This window comes from Canis aureus, chromosome 13 (assembly GCF_053574225.1).
Source record: "Canis aureus isolate CA01 chromosome 13, VMU_Caureus_v.1.0, whole genome shotgun sequence".
Classification (NCBI taxonomy): Eukaryota; Metazoa; Chordata; class Mammalia; order Carnivora; family Canidae; genus Canis; species Canis aureus.
In genome coordinates, this window is record NC_135623.1 from 62,041,409 (window position 1) to 62,066,158 (window position 24,750).

The window sequence follows — 24,750 nt, forward strand, 5'->3', positions numbered from 1 at the left end:
TTTCAATCGAAGGAAAATTTCTTGGCTTCTGCCTTGCAGACCTATGGTCTCAGGAATATAATCTCCCTAATATCCACCTCCCACAACATCCCTTTTTCTGGCATCATAAAACCACAGCCTGCCTCACCCCTGCTTCTCTCTAATTGGTAAAAGGACAGGAATAGCATGTGGTCAACTGCACTTAAAGTATGTAAGATTCTTAAAAACACACAAATATCCACTTATTATGCATATAAAGTTACTTTTAAATTGACTGAAAGGATGCAGCCTAATCTCATCTCATGACAGTGATCATCTATTTAGAGAAAGTACAGAAGGGGACTTGAAGAGATGGTCAAATGGGACTTTAACTTATTTTTAATATGTTTATATTTCTAGAGTAAATCATAAAAGCAAATATACAAAAAAAAAAGTTGACAGGATAATCCTAGAAGGTGGAAACATGGTATTTGTTGTTAGTCTTTGTTCTTTGGATTGTTGCTTTTTTTTTTTTTCCATGTCTCAACAAAGAGAATAGAGACATTGAGGAACAGGAAACAGACTTTCAGAATCTAATCCTAACTAGCTTCCCAGATTCTGTAGGCTGAGAACCCTGCAACTAACAAACATGTAAGAATGTATTCTCTGAAGTCCATCATCTAAGCAAATATGATAGCCCTTTACCCCAACTTGACCTGAATGGCAAGTCCATGGAAACAACCTTATATGATCTCATGGTTTCCTACAGCATCAGAAGCTATAATGAGCAGCTCTTTGCTGCAGAAAATTCACAGAAAAAAACAGACATGAGCCCTACTACTGAGGACTTGCAGTATTTGGAGATTCAGGAAATCACAGCTATGTGTATAGATATACATTCAAAGTCTTATAAACGGGGCGATTCTAGATAATCTCTGTGCTGATCCATTGAGTACTTTCTATCTGCCAGTGCCTTACTTCATTTGTGCTGCTACAACAAAATACCACAGACTGGGTAATTCATAAACAACATTTATTTCTTGCAGTTCTGGAGGCTGGAAATGTGAGATCAGGGTGCCAACACAGTCTGGTTTTGGTAAAAGCCCTCTTTCCTAATGCAAACTACAACATCTCACTCTGTCCTCACTTGGTAGAAGAGACTAGGGAACTCTGTTGGGCCTCTTTTACAAGGGCACTAATCCCACTCATGAGCGCTCTGCCCTCATGACCTACTCACTTCCTAAAGCCCCCCTGCCCCACTTCCAATACCATCACGTTGGAAGCTAAGATTCAATGTATGAATTTTGGTGAGACACAAATATTCAGACCAAGGCAGCCAGGTACCATGATAAGCATTTCATGTGATAGGCAAATGTTTTCGTCAATAAGTAAACTGGTAAGGGAAAAAAAAAGGAAGAGTTGGGGGTGGAGGAGTCTATAAAATAAAAGACATATCAACTGATGATAAAGTGTAGGATTTATTTGAATCCTGGTTCAAGTAAACAAACCTAAATAATAAATACATAAGCAAACAAACATACAAATAGAACATTTATAAGTCAATTAAAAATTAGACAATTTACTGGATAAGTTACTGGAATTATTGCTAATTTTTCTTTTGAATGTTTTAATAGTCCTATGCTTAAGTTTTATTTTCTAGTGATACTTAAATATTTACGGATGAAAGAATATGATGTCTGGGATTTGCTTCAAATTAATGTGAGTATGGGGAGTAGATTGGGATAGAGATAAAACAAGCCTGGTCATGAGTTGATGATCAATTGTTGAAACTGGATGACAGGTACCCAAGGGTTCATTTACTTTTGTATATGTTTAAGTTTTTTCATATAAAAATTTTTAATGCAATAAGACAATTAAAATTTCTTTTTTAGGGGCGCCTGAGTGGCTCGGATGGATAAGCATCTGCCTTCGGCTCAGGTCATAGTCTCAGGGTCCTGGGATCCAGCCCCACACTGGGCTCCCTGATCAGCGGGGCATCTACTTCTCCCTCTCTCTCTCTACCTCTCTCTATACTGGTGCTCTCTCTCTCTCAAGTGAATAAGTAAAATTTTTTTAAAAATAAATAAAAACAAAAAAAATTGATTTTCCAATCATACGGAAATCTTCAGAGCTTTATTTTTTATTTTTGTAAGAAGCAACTAAAACAATTTAAAGGAAAGTACAAAAAGTCAACTCGGCAATGGATTACACATAAGTTGCAGGTGGGAAAGATAGAGATAAGGAGATCAGACCTATAGTGATAAGTTTGATTCGGATATCATTAATAGGGATGAAAAGGAACATGTAATTGGAGTGATTTTGAGGAACTGTCAAAGTTTAGTGCTTCTTAAAAATGACGCACAAAGCAAAGGAAGATTCAAAGTTGACTCAAAAATTTCTGACCTGACTGACTTTAAAAATAGTAATATTATGAATAGAAACAGGTAAGTCAAGAGAGCAAACTGTCAGGGCATGAGGTGACAAATTTGCTTCTAGATATCAAGTTTGAAAGGCTGACATGAAAAAAAAAGAAAAGAAAGAAAGAAAGGCTGACATGACCATTGGCTATTTAAAGTGAAGTATTGTTTAGCTATATATGCATAAAAATATTCTTTGTGCCCTCTCCAATTGTGATGCTTTATTTAAAAATAAAGTCATGAATTGAAGTTGTATAATAAAATAACTGAATAAAAATATGTAAGTCGGGGATCCCTGGGTGGCTCAGCAGTTTAGCACCTGCCTTTGGCCCAGGATCAAATCCCACGTTGGGCTCCCTGCGTGGGGCCTGCTTCTCTGTCTGCTTCTCCCTCTGCCTGTGTCTCTGCCTCTCTCTCTCTCTCTCTCTCTCTCTCTGTCTCTCATGAAAAAAATAAATAAAATATTTTTTAAAAAATATGTAAGTCAAACTTCCTTCTACTAGTAAGATAGCCCAAATCCTTCCTTAATAAATTTTCTTGGCATAGGTTAGCCATTTCATCTATCTCCTCTTCTCTGCAAAAATCTCTACATTGTTTGATACAGAAGCAAATCTGTATGCTTCTTTTAAATCACCTCCCCTGTCCCTATATATCTAAACATAGGTGCCCAGGAAATACCAGCTTTTCTGGCCAATTTGCTCATGTATGGTAAGCAGTGCTTAGAAGAATAAAACTATAAAGTCACAAAATAATTTGGTAAGTCTTTTGAGGCCTCTTTAAATATAAGATAATCCCCTGCATCACAGCATCAATAATACTGAAAATATTTTCTCCTAGTGACAAAGTATGGACATGTATATAGTAGAAACTATGTCAAAGTCAGACATTTGAATTTCATTTATAACAAAGGGCACACTTAGCTTTAAACAATTAAAATTCTGTAGAAAGCACAGTAGATTTCAGTTCTTAGCACATCAGTACCTTCAGAGTTTAGAGTTGGTCATTTTTGATGCCCAGAGTATCACATTCCCATGTCCTTTACCTTAGTAAGTGACTCTCAGCAATCAAGTGAACCCCTGTGATTCTCAACATAAAAAGAAATTGTGAAGATTTCTTTTTATGAAGCAGTAGTATTTTCAAAACCCTGTGATCCTTGGCCATCTTTGTTCCCCAAATTCCTGCCAACTCAGCAACCAATATAGCCAAAGCTAATCACCTTCTTTGCTACTTGAAGACAAGACAGTCTTATATCTTATATAAGACTTACATCTTTTCTCATTGTTTGCGAGCAAATAAACAAAAAAAAAAAACCTCTATTATTTTCTTGTTTGGACTTAATGCTACAAGCTATTTAGGCTACAAGCTATTTAGATTGACAGTGCTACTTCTGCAAAACAGCAAAACTGACCCAAACTATTAGAAATCCCAGGGTCCAAGACCCAGGATTGCTATGCCTTTTGCTGTCAGAGTGTCTGTCTGTGAGTGATCTCAGAAAGTTGGAGACAAAATCCTTGATCACTGAGTAGTAGGGATAAAAGGAGGAGAATGCTGGGAAGACCTTCATAATCTATCATGGAGGCCATAGTTGGAATCTTTCTCTGCCTAGCATTTGGATATTCCTGCAGAAACAAATACTCTTTTAATGAAAAGTTATATTTTCTCTTGTTTAGATGATAGTTGATCGGAATGTTTATTTTTACTATTATCACATCATTAATTGAAAAAAAATGATGCATAGATAAAGAATAAAAGAGAATAGGTCAAAGATTACACTTATTAATATAATGTATTATATTCCAGAACTTAATCATTAGAAGCCAGGTAAGAGCTAAGAGAGTTGATAAAAGACATACCAATTCATATTATTGTTGTTTGTTAAATTTATGAAAATAAGTTTATTACAGTCACTGAGGAGGAAACTACCTAATGGAACAGGAAGTTTCCATAAGCATAGTTTTTCCCATTCAGAACTTTTTTTTTTACATCTCTAGCCCTTTGTTAGAATCCCTCTCTCCAAAACCCTGTCTCCTGTACTCACCTGATTCCTGCAAGGTCTTCAGTCTCTACATTAAATGTCACATTCTCTGTCCACATTCTCTAAACATCTCTAAAAACTAATAGCACCTTATTTGTTTCAAAGGATGTTAATCTTAACTCGGTTATGACACTTGATACATTCTGTTATGATTGTCTCTGTTTTTAGACTGCCATAACTCTTGAGGTCAGGGACAGGATCTCATCCATCTTCTCACCAGCACTAAACCTGCCAAGTGTCTGGGAAAGAAAGGGGCCCAAAAAAGTCTGTCCAGTCCACATGGAAAGAAATATATGGAACTTATTTTGTGAAGGTGGAAGCAAACAGCTCCAAAAACACATCTCTGTTAGTCCTCCTCTATCTAAACACTCCTTAATTGCCCATGAAATAAAGTTATACTTAGAAAATGTAAGTACAAGAAGAACTCCAATAAATAGTAAAAATATTAAATATTTTCTATTCATTTGATTTTTCATTTTCTAAACTTCTAATTCTCTTATTTTACAAAACTTCATTTCTTTGGTGCAATTACAATTTTATTTCTTTCACATTTTTAATTTGGCACTTTTGATTTAATATTTTAATATAACTAGTTTTCTTTAATCAAAAAAAATAACACCCTGAGTGTGACAATCTCAGATACTCTACTACTAATTGAAAGGTTACAGAGTTGGATAAGACAGGGACTTGCCCTTGAGAAATTCACAGCTTATTAAAAAAGACAGACTAGTCAAAAATAATTAAAACTTAATAGGCCAAGATCTCTAATATAAGTACATAAGAGTAGAAGAATGTAACGATCTGGGAATGACTGGCAATTTAATGAATAAAAATGATAAAATACTTTAATTCTTATATTGATATTACCCTCTACTATTATTTCTGGCTGGTCAATTTCTTAATATATAATACTCCCTGAACCTATTATGTACCAGGCATTATTCTAAATTCTTCATGTGTGTAAATGCATTGAATTCTCTCAATAGCTCTCTCTATAAACAATATTATTATTCCTGAGGAAACCAAGGTAGAGAGAGGTTAAGTAACTTATCAATGTTAAAAAATAGTATTGAAAATTAGGATTGAAATTTAGCAGGCTGGCTCCAGGATATCAGTTCCTAACAGATTATCTCTGAGCTCAAAAACTAAGTTTTCTACATCCTAAATCTTTTCCTGTTATTTTATATGACCTTTTGATAGAAATTTCCCAAATCTTATAAACTAAAATGCTCTCTAGAATACTATTCTTTGTCATCCTAAGGAAGGTGAATTTTTGTCTCTACAGTTCATACCCCCACGCTTCAAGAATAAAAGGTTACTTGTGCCTCTATCACATTTTACAGTAAAATGGCATAGCCTTTATGAATGTAGATTTGTTAATTGGGTAAAACAAAAAGAATATTGTGTACAGAAAATTAACAACTGGGTTCTGTATTCTCTTGCCTTGCTGTAGCATCATAGAACAAATGATTTTAGTTTACTTCAGGCAGAACTTTTCTAAGATTGTTAACAAAACCCACCCAATATACTACCAACACATTCCCAATCACCGTTTAAATAAGGAATATATTTGACTTTAAAGTAAACATTTCAGTGTAACTGATGAGAAGGATTATTGTATAAGAGAAAACTATTATGGTACTCCTGAAAAATGGCCTACGCATTTTCATTTATTCGATTATTTGTTCAGCAAACATTTTTAATAAGCATCTCTCTATAAACATTGTATGATGCTAAATACAGGAAGTAAAAAGATCAATTAAGATATAATCTTACAAAAAACATACAATTTCTCTGAGTGACATCTACTATGAACAAAGTCAAATGAAAATCAACAAAGTAAAAAAACTATTTGAGATATATAGGATTGATAATGATTAATTTTCATGATATACAAAATGTTTTTATAAATCAAAAAGGAAAAGCTATGGAATACAATAAAAAGGACAATGATATAAACACGCAACTCACAAAAAATGGACTATAGATAATATTTGAAAATATGATATCTTCAATCACATTCATAATGAAAAAACTGGAAATATAAAAGACCTTGCTACCCTCCATAAAATCAGTAAAAATATTAATTAGTTCTCCACTTCCCAAGATCGGCAAGAAAGAGGGAAACACACACTATAATACCTTACTGGTAAAATTGTAAAATGCTGCAGCATCTGGAGGAAATTAGCGTTTTGTCTGTTGCACTGTGGGAAGCAAGTTAATGTTGAATGAATTAAAAAAAACTCTATTCTCATAGACGCCATCCTCACATATATAATTTGAAATACTTTTGTAGATGCCAATCAAATTAACTCTTGACAATAGAATTAACTTCTGACTTTTAGATTCAATGCTTTAGCCAGAGCCAAAATTGGGAACTCCAATCTCCAGTAAAAAAGGATGTGATCTCTGCAACACACATGCTCATGGATTACCAAGAATGTGAAAGACACCCCCACAACCTTCCCCAGGCAGAAAGAGCAAGAAGGCAGATTACAAATAGAACTGACCTGCCAATAGAATCAGTTCCTGCAGAGATAACAGCAGCCTGATTCTCAATATCTCAAGCCAAAGGTGATCTTGGCTTAAACAGTTTGAGTGGACTCAAAGGAGTCATCCAGGTAATAAATTACAAAGCCTGAACTAAAACAGGAGCATAAGCCATTCCTGAAAGAAGAAGGGCTGGGTCATTGTATGGATGTGAGGGTCAATACCATGAGGCATATAAATGATCCCCATATTCTTGGCTTGGGAAATTGGAAAATGATGGTGCCATTACTTTATCAAATGATTAGGAGGAAGCATTGCTTAGAAGTTTGTCTCTCAAACCAGAACTCCTCAGTTGAGCTCCAGATCCTACTGGATACCAGTTGTGACTCTAGCCAAATTATTTAATTTCTCTTTGCCTTAATTTCCTCATACCTAAAATATGAATAATAATAAAAATTTCTTCATAGGACCATTATGAGGATTAAATAAGTTAATATCTTAGTGCTCCGTACAGAGTGCTTAGAATAGTGCCAAGCACATAGCAAATGTTATATGATTGTTAGATTATTAATAGTATTAGTTTAAGGACTTAAAATATTTATCGTCATTGAAAACTTATAATAGAGATGTGTCTACATTCATCCTCAAGGTCATAGACAATGGGTAGGTACAATGTTTAAAGCTGCTGATATACTCAGGGAACTGTGGTTCAGCTGGAATTCATTCTTAGTCAAGGTAATGAACAGAAGTTACAATGTGAACACACCTCTTGTGAAAAAAGCTCTCTTCCTCCATGATCTATCATATCGCTTATAGGCAGGAGCCATCACTATTCCCCTAAAAGACACTGTTTCAGACAAATGGTATATTTAGGATGCCCTAAATATCATATGAAAATTGCCAACCCCATATCCTTCCTCACATTTGTGCTCACCCTCTTTATCATTTACAGCCTGTGATCTTGCTCAAACTCTTCCTTCTTTACTGTTTCATGGCAAAGTATTCTCCCCTCCTTAACCTCATACCAGTAAGAACTTTTATATTATTTCATCCAGCCCTTCTTACATGTATCTATATTTGTTTCATACACTGTACTTTCCTAAGCGATTTTTTATAAAACTAAACTTGGGTTAGGGCAAGGGGGTTAACCATCTTTACTACTTTGCTACCCCTGTGTTAGTTTTCTACAGTATAATGCTCAGTAGATGCTGCATAAACACATCTTCATTGATTAAATGATAGTTGTGATTTCCCTCAATAGAGAGGAGAATGACAAAGACAGAAGGTAGGCAATTTACTTGAAGTTTCCAGAATTAACATAAATGTCACTAGAGACAACTTTCAAAGGTTTTGCCCTCTATTCCGTGTAGAGTAGATCTTTGTTCCTCAACTACAAGCCTCAGGGTCATTCTTTTTTCATAGACTTCACTGCCATGTTCATGGATCTCTTCACCCTCCTGCCTCTACTTATCACTCTCAGAAACTTCAACCTCTACACTGTCAACACTCCAAACACACGGCCTTCACCTACTTAGCCCTAGAAATCTTCACTCATTCCTCACTTTATTGCTAACACGTTTTATTACACCAACACCCTTCATTCACCTAAGAATAACCTGGTAGTTTCCATACGATAATGATTAAAAATATGGAATCGAGTATTAGCCAAACCTGCTGAAAACTAGTTTAGGAACTTACTAGTTATGTAATATCAAACAAGTTAGATAACTGTTAAGAAACAATTCTCCATGGCATTTCCAAACGTCTTACATCAGATTTTGCTCTGCACTGTCTCTCCAAGGATATTAGTATAGCAAACAGCCTTGGAAGATACAAAGAGTGTTTCCAACTGATGTGGCAAGCAGATCTGATTTATCTCCTGACCAAGATGATAAAGATAATGTCTGCTTCTGGGGCAATGTTGGGCAGGTTTGCTAGCAACCTCTCATAAGATTAGGGGTTTCCTAAGCTTAGAATTCCTCTGTAGTGAAACAAACCACTACAGGTAGCAGTCACCAGGGCCATTCTGTATCGTCACAATGGGATTTGAGGGGCAAAGGGACATGAAGCTCATGCCACTTGCTATACCATGAGAATTGAAGTCATCTGTTGGCCTCTGGCCCAGGAGTCTTTTGTCCTCCCTCTGCTCATCTACGAACATGTGGCTGGTTAATTTGTTAGTTTACAGAAAGGTAAGCTCTCAGACTTTCCACAGTTCTCGATAATAACCTCTTTATGCTTCAGTTTCCCTTTTACTTACCTATAAATTGGGGAGAAGATGACTATCTCACAGTTAGTATATTAAATAAAAGGAATAATGAGCTAATACATATACAATGCTTAAGACCAGTCTGAGCCTCATAGTTGGACTCTAACACAGTTTTTTTGTGACTCTTGACTGCAATTTTGCCAAATGGCCTGCTCTCTAGCTCAGTTCTCACTGGTGGTTTTACAACACTGACACTATAAATCATCCTCTCCTTGAAAGTTCCTAATCCCTTGAAAGTCTGTGCTGTTGTACTAACCTGTTTTCCTTCTTACATTTTTACCTGTCTCTAGTTCCTTCCCACAATGTCACACACACACACACACACACACACACACGTCACCGAAAAGAGAAGTTTTGCAAATGTCCTAAGACACTCTTACATTTTCACAAAATACTAATTAGCAATGCAACAACAGCAGTCAACTGGTTTTTCTAAGATGAAGGAAGAGAAAAGCAGTAATCAGAATGAAGGAATGAAGAGAGTTGTGAGATCCTTGCCAAGAGGAGATAGCGGGTTATAAGAAATCTGTAACATTCTGTGTCAATTATGTAGATGGTCAATATTTATTATTCTATTATTCTCCAATGTCCAATCTTAGTGAAATATTTGAAAAAAAAATACTATAAAGCAAGAGAAATGGTGGCTGTAAGTGTAGTGACCAACGAAACACAATGTGGAATGATGGAAATACAGTGTGAAAGGAAGTCAAATTTTTACCATCAACAGATCCCAGGGAACCCCAGCTCCAGCTTTTAGAAGTTTTCAGAATGTGGATGAGGTCCTTAACCTCAGGAAACATCAGTTTACTCCACAAATGGGGGAAGACCAGTCACCTTGAGTTGTTGATGGGCTTCCTCAATACATTGGATCTACAATGAGTATGACAATTGCAAGACTGAAGTACTGAAGAAGAACTCCTTCAGAAACTAACAAAAGAGCTGAGGGATGTTTCTGAATATTTCCCAAAAGAATATAAAACTTTGCAACGTAGTATTATACTTGCCAAATATAGCATTACAGAACTTAAACTCCGGCTTCATCAAAATTCAAAGTATAGAAAATTCCTTAGTGTTAGACTTACATAACCCAGTGTCAGTCTTAGAGAACCACTTATTTGATTTCAGAAACCTACCTGTAACAAAAAATCGAAGAGTGCCAGCTTGGACCACTCATGGTGATGTATTTCAGTACAACCCCATTCAGGTTTGGGCACTCGACCATTTTGCCAGCACTTCTGTTTCAACGACTGTTGGTAAGTTCCCCAGGTGAGCTTAACAGAAGAGTGGGTCTCGTTACTTGCTGGAGATAAAGATGAGTCCCAGAGAATGAGAGGGCATGGGCGGCCATCTATAGAATCCAAAAAACAAACACGCGTTAGCACGTTTAGCATGAGTCAGTGTGAGTCTTTAGGCAGTCCCTCACAGCTTCACCCTGTCACCTACCAAATGCAAGAGTTTGATTACATGATATTTCACAGTCCCTGTTAGACAGTGAAAGATTTTCGAAACAAGACCTTTTATTGATGTAGCACAGGAATAAGCCACTAATCACCAATAGCAATGTCCTCTGGTTAATGTGGTTTTATTCCACATCTAAAAGCAGCCACCACGAAAAGGGAAAGAGTCCAGGCATTTATAATTGTGTATTCAATAACTAAGTGGAGCTGCTCTCTATTTGTAATAGCAACTGTCTGATTTTCTGAGGCCACAGAAAAGGAACTTTTAGAAGTCACAAATTTAAAAGTGAAATTGCACGGCTTACACTAGTCACTACAATCCCCAAAGAAAGAAGAAGCAAGATGGAAACTTTTTTTCTTCTCTGATGGAAACAGGAGCACCCTTAGTGATGGATCATTTATTCACACATAATCTCACACACAAAGTACATTTAAACAAATGTCATTTCTGCAACTGCATGCACATAGATGTTTTTTTTTTTTAATCTGTCACTCTAATTGTTTTTGTCTCACCCCTGATAGTTTAGAAATGTCACTGCTGGACTAGATAAAGAATGATGAGCCCAAGTGAAGTCGTTACAAACAGGAATGATCACTAAGGTTCCATTAAATGATACTTCAAGCTTAAAACTAGTCACATCCTTTTCCAGTCCCCATTTCTGCCAAATAAAGTCACTGAGAGATGATGTTAGGCGGCTTCACTTGGAAGTTAAAAATCAAAATGATGCTTGTGGGGTGGGGGGTAGTCACAACGATCTGGAAAAGCCTACTTAACTCATTCTTAACAGGCCTGGACAACAGAAGCCTCTGAAATTATGACTGGAATGTCTAAGACACATCACAGGAATTTTTAAAAGCACTTTTAAATAACCTAAGAGGTTCTCAATCTATGACTGTATTCCTTTGGTCAAAGACATTTATTTCACCTTCTTGCTGGTTTGCCTTTTGTAGAGCTCTTACCTATGTCTGGGCTTTACTATGAGAAAGAGTTGTCTTCTCTAACCCCTCTTGAATTTGCTGTTACGGTGACCTCAATAATATTAGTAGCATTCCCTTGATCCTTTGGATCATCTGCTTTCCAGTTTTATTCAAAAGAAAAATCTACCTCCTTTTAGCCTTGCAATTTAGGCCTGGGCATGTAAAAAGTCCTTTAGATTCTGGAAAGTATGCCACAGTCACCAACACACAATTAAGCAAAGAGAGAGAGAGAGAGACCACAGATCCAAACTAAAGAACTTCGTTTTTAACACTATCTCCCTTTTTAATTTCCTTGGACTTTTCTAAACGGTTTTGGGGCTGCTGAAATCCAATTGTCTTCTTAGATATAAGATAAATATAATTTTTAATGAGTGGACTCCAAATACAATGCCAGTGTAACAAATAATGATAGTAAAGTCCAGGTAAAAACAGTCCATCTTGAGTGGGAGACTACATGTAGAGACCAATGTAACCCAGTGGGTAGAAAACACAACATAGCTTTCAAAGACATGGTACTTCGGACTTGTAAAGACAAACACTGAGGAGTTCTACCCATTGGTGTCTCTGGACTAAAGTTATATGCAGACAGCACTTGAGATCCTCATAGGTAGGAAAATTCAGAGGGAGTTGAAACCTAATCCTGAACCTCAACAACACAAATCAATACAGGAGACAGACCGACATGAGGCCTGCAGAGAAGCAGGGAAATGATCTACAGAAACAATTGAAACAGTTAACCTTTTGGGCTGTTTTTCCTCTCCTTTAGAAACATTCTTTTCTTATTTTTAAGGCAATTAAAAGCAAATCTACTCATTTTAGGAAATGTGGAAAAACATTAGCGTGTTAAGCCAAGAAAACAAAAATCATCTATAAGCTCCTATTCTAGTAATTGGTTCTGTGATTTATATACTGACTTCTGGAATTTCCCATCCCTTTCTTTCTCACCTAAAAATGTCCGTTGTTTTTAGAAATTTAAGAAGTAGAGCTTATGGTGAGAGCTTAGGCTCTTTTGAACTCTGGTCACGTTACTTCGTAGCTTTGTAACAGTAGACAAGTTAAACACCCTCTGTAAGCCTTGCTTTCATCTTCTGTAAAATGGGGGCGAGAAGGTACCTTCCCTAACTGGCTTTTAGGATTAAATGGGCTCATGCATTTGAAGTCCTAACATGTATGCATATTCCAGAAAGCTTTTGCTATAACTATTATTATATATTATTATTCAATCACACAATTTATCAGGTTTTTTTAATATTTTATTTATTTATTCATGAGAGAGAGAGAGAGAGAGAGAGAGAGAGAGAGGCAGAGACACAAGCAGGCTCCATGCAGGGAACCCGATGTGGGACTCAATCCTGGGACTCCAGGATCACACTCTAGGCCGAAGGCAGGCGTTAAACCGCTGAGCCACCCAGGGATCCCCAATTTATCAGTTTTTGACTGCCTTCATTTGTTTATCGAGCATCTACTATGTGCCAAGCATTGTTCTAGAAACTGAACCTAACTAAATTAATAAATGAATGTCAATTTATATTTATTTTCTTGGCATTTACATTTCCACCAGGATAAAGGAAAATAAACTATTTGAGACTATTTCATATATACAGTTTGTCATGATTGTCTTACTAAATATTTTACCACAAACATTTCTTATAATTAAATATTTATATTTAATTGGCATCAGTTTAACTGTCATACAATAATCTAGCCTACTGGTCAGCACATTTTGTCAAAGGTGGGTAGTAAATATTTTAGGCTTTGAGAGCCGTCTGGTCTATCACAACTATTGACCCAGCAAGTATTTAGCTCTGCTATAGCACAAAAGCACTCAAAAACAACAGGAGGATGTGACTGTGTTCCAATAAAACTTTATTATAGACACTGAAATTTGCATTTTATTTCATTTTCAAGCCATAGAAATGTTATTATTCTTTTGAGGTTTTTTAACCTTTTAAAAAATTGGGGAAAGCATTTGTAACTCATAAGCCATTCAAAAACAGGCAAGGGGCCATCTCTGGCCTGCAGACTGTAGTGTATCAACCCCTGATCTAGTCTAAGAGGGTACTGTATTTCATTTACCATTTCTCTACTTTAATGAATTGAATTTTCTGAATGATACATTTTCTACGCTATTATTTTAAAAGCTGTTCTCAAACTGCCAAAGGGAGCTTTCAGCTGCTAGGAATAATTGGTTTTCAATTAATATTCTGGGTTTTTCTCCACATCTATCCATGCCCCCTCAGCAAAATAGCTTCAATGCTGACTATAATATAAAAATGTTCCATCCCGCCCTGCTGGAAATCTGTGCACCTCAGGCAAGGGGGGATTTCCAGAAAGCAAGAAGAAAGTGGGGTGAGTAGAAGTTCTCAGGTAGAGTGTGGCTGGGACGGGTCCTTTGTACACACTGGTCTTCTTCTTTCATCTCAGTGTATCTGGCCCTTGAGATAATTGCAGTAGTCAGTACGGCTCCAGACCTCAGAGCTACAAGTACTAGTGAGAAAAGATTTCCACTTTTTATAAAATATGGCTGTTAAAAGAATTAAGTGAACTTTGATAGATCTGAAGGGATGACAGAAAAATAGCCTCTGAAAACAGGAAACTGGTTAAAGCAACTTACCCTGAAGTGTTTCAGAGATGAGGAGCATTCATCTCTTTGCATTCAAGTTTGTCAAAATGATGCAGTATTGTACTCTCTAGAGAAATCTTAACAGTGAAGAGATAAAATTCTAACTGTCAGAGTGGCGAGAAAGCAGGTTTTAAAAGATATGTGGGTGTTTGTGTGAATTAAAGGTTATACAGCTGCCTTAAAAAATGAGAGTCGCCAGTAAAACTGTTTTTCCCAAAATCTGAATATTTCCTCTGATTTTTTATGTTCTCCCAAGCCCATCCTTTATTCAAAAGAATAAAGATTTATGATTTATACCACATTTCTTCAAAAGCACAAAGAAGACATCTTTTGAGAAGATGAACATGAAAATTCACTAAGAACGAGTCCTATACACAATCTCCTTTGCCTGGATTTATTAAATGTCCTTCACTTTGAACACCGGCTACCCAGTGTCGTTGAACTACAGGTAAATGCTAAGAATGCTGGATGGAGCTATGAGCATCTGTCTGCGTTTGTCACTGAACAAAAATAAGTTAAAAACGTTCTGAGTTCTGAAATCTGAAGTCCTTTCTATCATACGGGCCACCTTCCAGGATTCCGAGACTCCTTGTGAACCAGACAGGACAGGATTGGGGGGTGGGGGTGGGGGTATCCATTCAGAGCCCTTCATTAAAAACAACTCTACAAAATCTCTTAAAACAAAGGCCAATCAAACCTTGAGACTTGTCTTTGTTATAAGAAATGGATTCTGTTGGGTTCCACAACTATCAGCAACGCGTTGCAGGAAAACCTTAGTGTCTTGGATCTCTAATTGCTAAAGGCAATTGCCGGTGTTGATGTGACTCCAATGAGAGTGTAGCAGGTGTCTCGTTGCCAATGATCCCTTAAGTATTGCCTGCTCTATTTTTCTCGAGTGCCTCTCCCAGTAGGGTTTGGGCCATTAAAAGTATTAGATTGAAGTGAAAGAAGTGAAAAAGCAGGCACCATCTCTTGGCTTGGAGTGGGTAAATATGAACAAGCCAGTGGAGGTGGGTGAAGGGAAAACAGGAATGGAATGCAAGATTCCAGGACAGCCTCAAGGGAGGAGAAAATTTGAAGGATGTGATGAGATTTACCTTGTGCTGAGGATTCTAAATACTGTTGATTCACTTATTCAGAATGCAAGTTTTTACAATTGTCTTCCAGTGGACCTCTTAGTTCCCGGGGTTTCGGACAGAAAGAGCTCAGTGAGGCACAGCAAAGATGGAAGCCTTACAAGACCCCCCTCCCAGGCAAGGCCCCAGCCTCAGAGAGTTGGAGGCTTAGTAGGAATAGACAAGTGTGCACACCTAATGATGATCAGACAAAAATATCTGCCGCTTGGACAAGTGTCTGAAGGGAACAAGTGAAGGGCTGACATAAAGATTGAGCTTTCACTGCAAAGTTAAGAAATGAAGAAATACGTGCCCTAGAAGAGCTATATGCTGAAATGTTGCAGTCAATAGGGGAAGAAACTTCACTGAAAAGGAGCTAAGAATATTGGGGGCAGGGGGTAGAAAAAGAAATCACAAATGTTTTGACTCTACCCCTGACTTATCACTAGTCCTCAAGGAACATGGGCCAATCCCTCAGGCACCTTGACTAAGGCACTGAGTTCCCCGAGGTATGAGAAGAGTGCCTTCCAAATCATCTCACGGTTGAGTCAGAAACCAGTGAAATACTGAAAATGTGGCACTTGTCAAATACTGGAAAAACACACACACACACACACACACCTATGTGAGGTCTTTATGATTTAAAAAAGGAGAGGCAAAAGAGAGAATTCTATAGATTTCATAGGTCGAGATTCTGTACAGCCAATCGAGTCCTGTCTCAGAAATAGATTGCTGGGTGATTTATACCACATTTCTTCAAACCACAAAGAAAGTATTTCTTTACCTCTTTAATTGTTTTTCACTTGTTTTCTCTAGGTTGGACTGGGTTACAATAATCTCCATATTTCCTCAAGAGTTAGCTAAGTGTGAAGCAGGAAAGGAGAGTATCTTGTGACTTCCTCCGTCACAAGCTATTTAAACAATCTAAATCACCAATTCTACTTTAAAAACAAAGTGTCCTTCTCTTTTCTGAACCTTTGACTAATGGACAGGAACTTCTGCTTTCTAGCTCTGCCCTGGACTTCCTCTCTAGAAATGAAAACTCCCAGAAAATTCCTGTCTCGATATTCCATTAAAAAAAAAAAAAAAAAAAACAGAAATCAAATGTGACTTCCGAGGGTGCTGATGATATGGTCACTGTGCCAGGCTCCACAAACAATCGTAGTTTGTGAACAAGGTCCTGGTCACATCGGGATGACCACAGTCCTGGGCAATTTAGTATTCATTAATGTAGATAAAGGAGCCATGAATTCCTGCCCAGGGTGACCTTCCTACAATGCAAAACTCATTTTATCGTTTCTCTTCTTCAAACCCTTCAATGACTCCCCATTATCTGCAAGATAAAATCCATGTCCTTACATGACATCAAACCCAGGCACTCTTGAGCACCACAGCTTTATCTCACTTCATCCTCGCTCACAACCCTCCCAAATCCTCATGTCCTTCAGAGCTCTGAGATTTCCTAAGTACCTCTGCCTTCACAAGTTTTTCACACATCTATTCTCTCTCCCCTTCCGACACCCACTCCATCTCTCACTCCACCCACAGTGACTTCAGATCCAGTTCTGACATTAGCTCTTCGAGAAGTTTTTACAATGTCCCCCCACACCCCCCCACCACGCACACATTTTGGGCTAAATTTTCCCTCTCTATGCCTGCAAGGCCTCCTCAAAATATCTCCATTGAGGTCTTCCTCATACCTTTTTTATATGGTGCAGTTGCTTAGCTGTCTCCTACCCTTCAAGCTGAGAGTTCTGTGAGAACAGGGACTATTTCTTAATCATCTTTGGACCTCTAAGTCCTGACATGATGTCTGCACCAAAGCAAGCACTCAAAAATGTTGGAGAATGGGGGCACCAGGGTGGCTCAGTTGGTTAAGCATCTGCCTTCAGCTCAGGTCATGATCTCAGGGTCCTGGGATCAAGCCCCACTTCAGGCTCCCTGCTCAGCAGAGATTTTCCCTCTCCCTCTGCTGCTCCCTCTGCTTGTGCTCCCTCTCTCTGTGTTAAATAAATAAACAAACAAATCTTAAAAAAAAATGTTGGAGAATGAATGAATTTTTCAGAATGCTTCAATTTTCATCTAGAGCCCTGAAGTTCCAAAGAACTGTCAGTCAGTGGGCTCTGAATCAAAGTTTGATTAGTGGGACATCCTTACAGTAAGCTGTGATTGGACTGTCCTCACTCTCAACTGAGCTAAGAAAGATCAGAGAGAAAGTTGAGAAACAAAGGTGAGGATATGCAGAGGTTTCCACGAGCTGGTTCCAGTCAGCTTGTGCTCAACAACAGTCCACTCTCAGGTCTCCATAATCCTGTGAGTCACTGGAATAATCATGAAAATGAGGGTGCTGGAAACACCCACCTGCCTCTCTCCTCCTGACCCCAGATCACTGTCATGAGAAGCGGAATAGTGGAGGTGTCACGGCTAACGTCAGGAATCAGACTGCAAGGCAGTGGAGAAAGCAGGTTACAATCCGGATGTATGATTAACTGGGAAAGCTCCAGGCCACAACCCCTGGAGGCTAACACACGAGGTGAACGGCTCATGGGGGACAGGATAGCACAGTGATGAAGAACAAGGCGCTGGGCTCCTTCCAACCCCGCTACACAAGACCTGTGGCCCTTTGGAGGACATGTATAATCTTCTGAGCTTCATTGCTTCCACAGAAAGTCTGTCTGACAATACCTCGTGTATGGGGCCATTGTGAAATTTTGTGAGATAATGAATGTAGAGTGCGTAGTGTTCCACAGATGAGAGATAATGGCATAAGCCACTATCAACTCCAAGGACTTTCTTCCAGTGACCACTCTAGGTGCCTGCTTACTTCAAGTAAATGTTAATCTAGATAAACACATTCAGAAAATGTAGGCAAACACATCACAAAGAGCTGAATCAGCTTGAAAATTGGATAAAAAGAGGTAACATTTACTGACTGTTACATTGTGTTAGGCTCTTTTATAAATATTTTTTTCATATCACTCACTTAGTTTTCACAACTTCATGGGGCAAATACTGTTAACATCATCATTTTTATTGTTGTCATCCCTAGGATACTAATTAAGAAATAAGGTGCCCAGTGACTATCAAGTTCATTTTTCTGAGCTCACAAACCCACTTGATTCACAAGTGGTAGAATCAGGATTCAAACTCGGGAAGTCCAGATCGTCAGTTGTAGTGAACTGAATTATGTTCCTCCCAAATGTATGCGTTGAAGCCCTCAGTACCTCAGAATGGGATTGTATTTGGAGACAGGGCCTCTAAAGAGGTAGTCAGGTTAAAATGAGGCCCTTATGGTGGGCCCTAATCCCAAATGCCTGGTGCTGTTCTAAGAAGGGATTTGAATACAGAGGGACATAAGGAACAGGCAGGCACAGAAGAAAGGCCTTGTGAGGACAAAGGGAGAAGGTGGCTATTTGCAAGCCAAGGAGAGAGGTCTCAGCAGAAAGCAAACCTGTGGACACCTAGATTTCCAGCCTCCGGAACTGTGAGAAGATAAACATATGCTGTTTAGGCCTATGGTATTTTGTGATGGCAGCCCTGGAAAACTAATGTGGCAACCCACGCCCTTAACTACAAGGCTGTTTGGATTAGAGAGTGTACGGCGTCTTCCCCATGTTTAAAACAGGGCCTAGAAAGCAAACGTTAATTACAACCCAATAGGACTGCAATACTTGCCCATTAACCAAAATCCAAAATCCAAGCCAGTCCTTCTGCACCTGCATGCTCCTTAGGCCAGTCCAAAGACAATAACATATTCAGTCCTAATGGAAAGATCATAACCTTGAGCCCAAGAAGGTTCTGAGCAGATCCTGAAATCAGTGGTGGAAGAAGACTCCCTTTGGGCCACCAAACTCTCACATGGCCCACTGGTGCCAGCTGGACAGACGCAGGGATTCTCGACTTTTTAGTTCACTAACGTGGCCCCCAATGACTAAAAGAGCAGCTGGTACAGAGCAAAGCTCAATAACATATTTCTTAGAAGGAGAAAAGATGAATGTGATACTGGAGAAGGAAGCAGATTGCATGGAACCGAGGCACGTACATCTTCACGCTGTGATGACACTGATTGTGCTTTCTACCCTCGCCACATGGGGGTCAAGGGACAAGTTGCAAAGGCAAGGCAGAGAAGGTTACCGGGTACCCCTACCTGTCTACGAAGGTATGTAGTGAGCAAACAAGAGGATACTCCAGCAGAGTGCTGCCTGGAGCAGATGTTCAGCAAACTTTTGTTCACCAGTGAAAGAAAGTATTGAGCAGACCAGCTCCATCTGATTGCTAAAGTAACACCCTCAGGGCTTTTCTGATAACACAATGTGCTTTCAATCCTGATTTTTCACAACAAAATGTGATTCCTAGACTCCCAAAGAAATCTTTTAAGAAAGTTTGCACGTATGTCCAAGACTTTTAGAATTTTGAGTCAATGTGTTTCCACATTGTGGGGGTATCTACATTCTCCTCATTGCTCTCTACAAAATGCTCTGTCCTGAACTGAGAGCCTAAAATCACTTGAAATGCCTGCCCTGGCAACTGCCTCATCACCCAACAAATAAGAGTGCTACCCACGAGGACTCAAAAAGAGAGTGGAAAATACACACTGTATTTCTCCTACTTTATAATAAGATGAGGCAATGCAAGTTGGAAAACAGTGAGCGACTTGGGATCCACAATGAATTTAAATGGAAGCTGGTGGGGTGCCTGCAGTTTGTCATCTAAGTAGCCTTGACATACAGAATTCCTGGAACTAGGCTACCTTAATTCGGTATGACAGCTCTGTGGCAATAAAGCAGCATCCTAAAAATAAAGCATACATAATGCATCTTCCATGCTGGGCATGAAAAATAGTACAATGCTTAAATGCTACCAAAATGGTGTCCCTTGGGATTCATTCACATTACTGTGCAGCCTGCTAGGGAAGCTTTGGCAAAGCTGCTAAATTGAAGATCACAGAGGGGTGCTGAGCTTTCTTATGCTCTTGACTTTTACATGAATGTAGTCTGCTTTTCCAATCTTAGATAAACATTTAAAAATATTTTGTTAAAAAAAAATCAAACGTATCGGCACCATGTAGTAGCTGGTGATCTCTGAAATGACTTATGACTTTTGCAAGGATCGTCTGGCAGAAAACACACCAATATGTTCATTCGTGTTTGCATATATATGAACATTTACAGCAAAACAAGAAAGTCTGGTAAGCACTGGCTTGCATTAAAAAAAAAAAAAAAAGACAATGGAAACCTTGCAGCAGTGTTTAGGGTGATATGTCATACTTCCTTTGTATAAAAACATTATCAATGTTAAATTGTGGAATTGAAAAAGGAATTAGGTAGAAACAGTAGTAGTGGCAAATCAGAAATCACTATGCTAAAATTTGCCCATTTTTGCCACTATCCCATACTTATACCAAGTTATATCTGAGAGGTGATGTAGGTTAAGAGAATCAACTTGAGGAAGCTTTAGTATCCGACAGGATGGTTACAAACTCGAGCTCCACTGCTCACTAGCTCTGTGGCCCTGGGCAAATTTCATAATCTTGCTGACTCTCATATTTGAAGTAGAGATAATATCTTCCTTATAGAATGAGGAAGTGATGCATAGACATATAATACCAAATGCAGTGCCGCAACTGGGTGACGTCTAACACTAGATCCACTATAAAGTCGCAGCTGAAGAAGATGCCATTGTTGCAAAACCTGATTTTTTTTTTTTCTAAAAAGCCCTTTGATGCTATATTTCCATTCACTTTTGCATTTCCCACATGGATATGCACAGGATGAGGCTGCGTTCCAGTGATAATGGCTAGATTTTGCAGCATGGTATACCACTGGCGCTCCCTACCTAATTACACCCTTGCCTTTCCCCAAGGACGCCCTTCTCATTTTCTCCGTTCTCTTTGGAATAGCACCTGTCGGAGAAAGGTCTGGTATACAGCTCCAGGTCAGTGAGTCCACTGATTTCACATACACACTTTTTGCGCTCAAAGAGAATCGCAGCGAATTCATCAAGTTACACAACCAAGAACCTGTCCCAAGCTAAGCTGAGCTAGCGGCTCCGTGCTGATAGGAGCATCCACAACAGTTTTACTAATTAAAAAACAAACAAAACCTGAAGATGAGCTTTGTAATGGAGACCTTTTGTCTTTGGGCTGAATCAACAGAGAGATCCATCTGTGAGGCAGGGGGCAGGCAGGGGGATCAGTTAGTGATAGCACTTAATACTCTCACATCTCCCTCTCCATCTCATGTATCCTTTTTACATACAGGCAATTTACGTGACTTTGAGCTAAGTAGGTAATTACTCTGGGCCTCCACTTCCACATCTACAGACCATCTCTCACAGAGGACTCATCTTGTAAAATTTTTATGAGGAGTTAATGAGATAATTCATGTGCGGTACTTAAAACGGTGCCTAGTATATCATAACCTCAACATGACTTTTGCCATGGTTAAGGTTGCTGCCTCCTTGACAATAAAAAGGCTCTCGTCCTTGTGCATCACTGCATAAGCCATCTATTTCACTGCTTTAAATAACCAGATATGCCAATACACTGTGGTAAGGGACAAAAAAGTCCTACCGTAAGGCCCCTTCTAGGATTTGTTGAAGGAAGTAGGTTGACGGAAACAGGAAAGCCAAGGAAGTCAGAAGACAAGGAAGCTCTTTCTCGATGACTACTAACTCATTGTATGACCTAGCACAATTTTCTCATTCCTTTTTTCCCATCTTCAAATTAAGGTCAAAAAAAAGTTTCTGCTGCACAGGTGTTTTGGAAAGATTTACTGAGATAAGCGTAATATCTGTATTTGACTCATAATACAGACTCGCTGTGTTCTTGGTGCTGGGCATGAATTTATTTTCACAAACATTAATCAAAAGTCAGAGAACAGAAACACAGCAGGATTACTTACAGGATTTTCTGGCTACGCACTCTCCCAGATATTAAAAAAAAATCTATCCTTACACCAAGCCAAATCGCCAGAGAAATATATACCTAAAATAATTCAACAGTTCCTCCTACAGAAAACTCATTATCAAATTACAATGCAGTGTGAGGCCAGCAGACCATACTGATGGTCCTCACAAAAATAAGTTCTATAAACCTCATTATTTGCATAACACAGGGGCTGCCAAAGACATTTTTCATTACCTCTACAGTGAGAAATCTCAGCCTGAACTTTAGGACTAACGATGGTAGCGCTTGTCTCCTGACAAGTAGTATTGGAAGTGGAAGCAAATACAGATGTACTGTGAAGACTCAGTGGAACGGGCCACGAATGTATTCCTGCATTCATTCAAAAATATTTCTTGAACACCTACTATGTCTGAGACTCACCACTAGGATCTAGAAATGATAAACAAGACAGGAGCTACCTCTGCCTTCACAAACCTAGAGACTGGAGGAAATGAAAAGATGATTAAATGAGCAACTGTAATGCAAAGAGATGACATCAAACGAACCAGAAATAGGTCTTGGGCAACTAGATGAGATCTATCACTTCCTTAGGTAAGCAGGGAACCTGAAATAAATCTAAGCTTAGACCAAGAGAAGAGGACCCTAGAGGAAAATACGCACTTCTGTGGAAATCAAAAGAGGAAAGACGTGTCAGGAAAAGCCTAGAAATAGGTGGATGGAGATAGACACTGAGAACCTAAGGCTGTCTATATGTCTCCTACCAAGACCAGAACTGATCTATTTATGTACTTTATTTCCATGTAATAGCCTACATGAGTAGAATTATATTGTGTAGAGGACTCATACCTATATTCAAATCAGGTCATAGACTCCCAAGGAAATTGGCTTGATTTTACGTCTCTAAATAAGCACACAGGAGAAGGTGTTAAAGAAAAAAAACAAGGAAAGATCTAGCATTGTTTGAGATGTAATCTTGGGCATTTAAGTCATCACACTGAGAGTCATGCTGATAGCACCTTGTTGGGTTCTTTCCATCACCACTTACATCTGAAATGAGAGAACACCAGGATGTACTGGGATTGTAAACCAACCCCTCCATCATATCGAATGCAACTGCCCTCTCCATCCCCATAAGTGCCGGATATCCTGGGTGCACCTGGGTGGCTCAGTCAGATAAGCGTCCACATCGCCTCTTGATTTCAGCTCAGGTCAAGACCTCAGGGTTGTAGGATCATCACACTCATCAGGGACTCTGCCTGAGTTTCCCTCTCTCCCTCTGCCCCCTCACCCCACCTCTCTCTCTCTCTCTCTCTCTCTCTCTCTCATTCTCTCTAAAATAACCCAACAAAAATCTTTTTACAAAGATTCTGGATATTCAGAGCACAGGGCTAAATATATACACGGAATCCTGATATTAAAAACTTTAACTGAGCAATCAAGAGACCAGGGTTTTAGACCCGGTTGTGTCACGTAAAGAAATGATACGTGAGGCTTAGAGGCCACATAAGTAATTCCATAAACTTGGTCCCTCCTGCAAGTCATGTGGTAACAAAAGTAGTCAATATTTATTGAAGACCTACCGTCTGACAAGCCCTCACTCCATGCGTTTTTCACATATTAACTAACGACAACCTCATGAGGTAGGTATTATTGTCCTTTTACAGCTGGGGAAACTGAGGCATTCAGAGATACTGTGACAGGGGCCTTTCAGACATGACAGTGAATGGCAGTACAGGACAACAAGAGTGACCCCATGCTGTGCTCTGCTTTGCCCAGGACAGATCGGGCAGATGCCTGTTCTCTGAATGCTCACCAATACCTTCTTTTACTCCATGGTGGTCTACTTTGGATGAGGACTTATAGGGCCACCCAAGGCCAGGGATTAAGAACCTTAAGTTCTGCAGTTTTCTGAGTCTGCGTTTGGAACCCAACTTAGCCATTAACTAGCTGTGGAAACTGAGGTCAATTAGTTTAGCTAAATAAGCCTCAGTTTTCACACGTACCAAAAGGAAATAATAACGGTACCTACCCGATGGCACCATCGTGAGAAGCAGAGGGTCAGGACATGTATCAACTATATGAATCGATTACTATAGTGCCTAGCAAATACTAAGCACCCAAGAAAAATGAGCTTTTACCAACCTTTTTTTTTAAATATTTGAGAGGTTATCGCACATCTCCCTAATCATAGCGGGCTGTTTTATGAACTTGAGACATCAGGACATACCTGTGAATCTGAAGCTCTTAGACACGAGCCAGGATAAGCAAGGAATGCCAAGCCTTTCTAAGTAAATCGCTGGTACTTCAAGAAGTATCCATTTTAAGACTAAATTATAATCCTAAAGCCATTGGAAATGCAGTTTAGATCTTGGCCACGCCCAAGAATTTTAATTCATCCCATTCCAGACTCCGTACAATGCTAAATTTTATGACAAAAAGTAAAATAAAATAAAATAAAATAAAAATACTCTTTAAGCTTTTAATCCCCTCATGGTCCTTTT

General features: G+C 38.8%; 1 protein-coding gene across 1 annotated transcript in view; it reads right to left on the reverse strand.

The window, feature by feature from the left end:
* The window catches only part of GASK1B (golgi associated kinase 1B), a 46,084-nt gene that overhangs the window by 19,243 nt on the left and 2,091 nt on the right, over positions 1-24,750 (reverse strand). Inside the window, exon 2 of the mRNA XM_077846500.1 lies at positions 10,303-10,517. Coding sequence (XP_077702626.1) covers positions 10,303-10,517 — 215 coding nt within the window. The remainder of the gene's footprint in view (positions 1-10,302; positions 10,518-24,750) is intronic.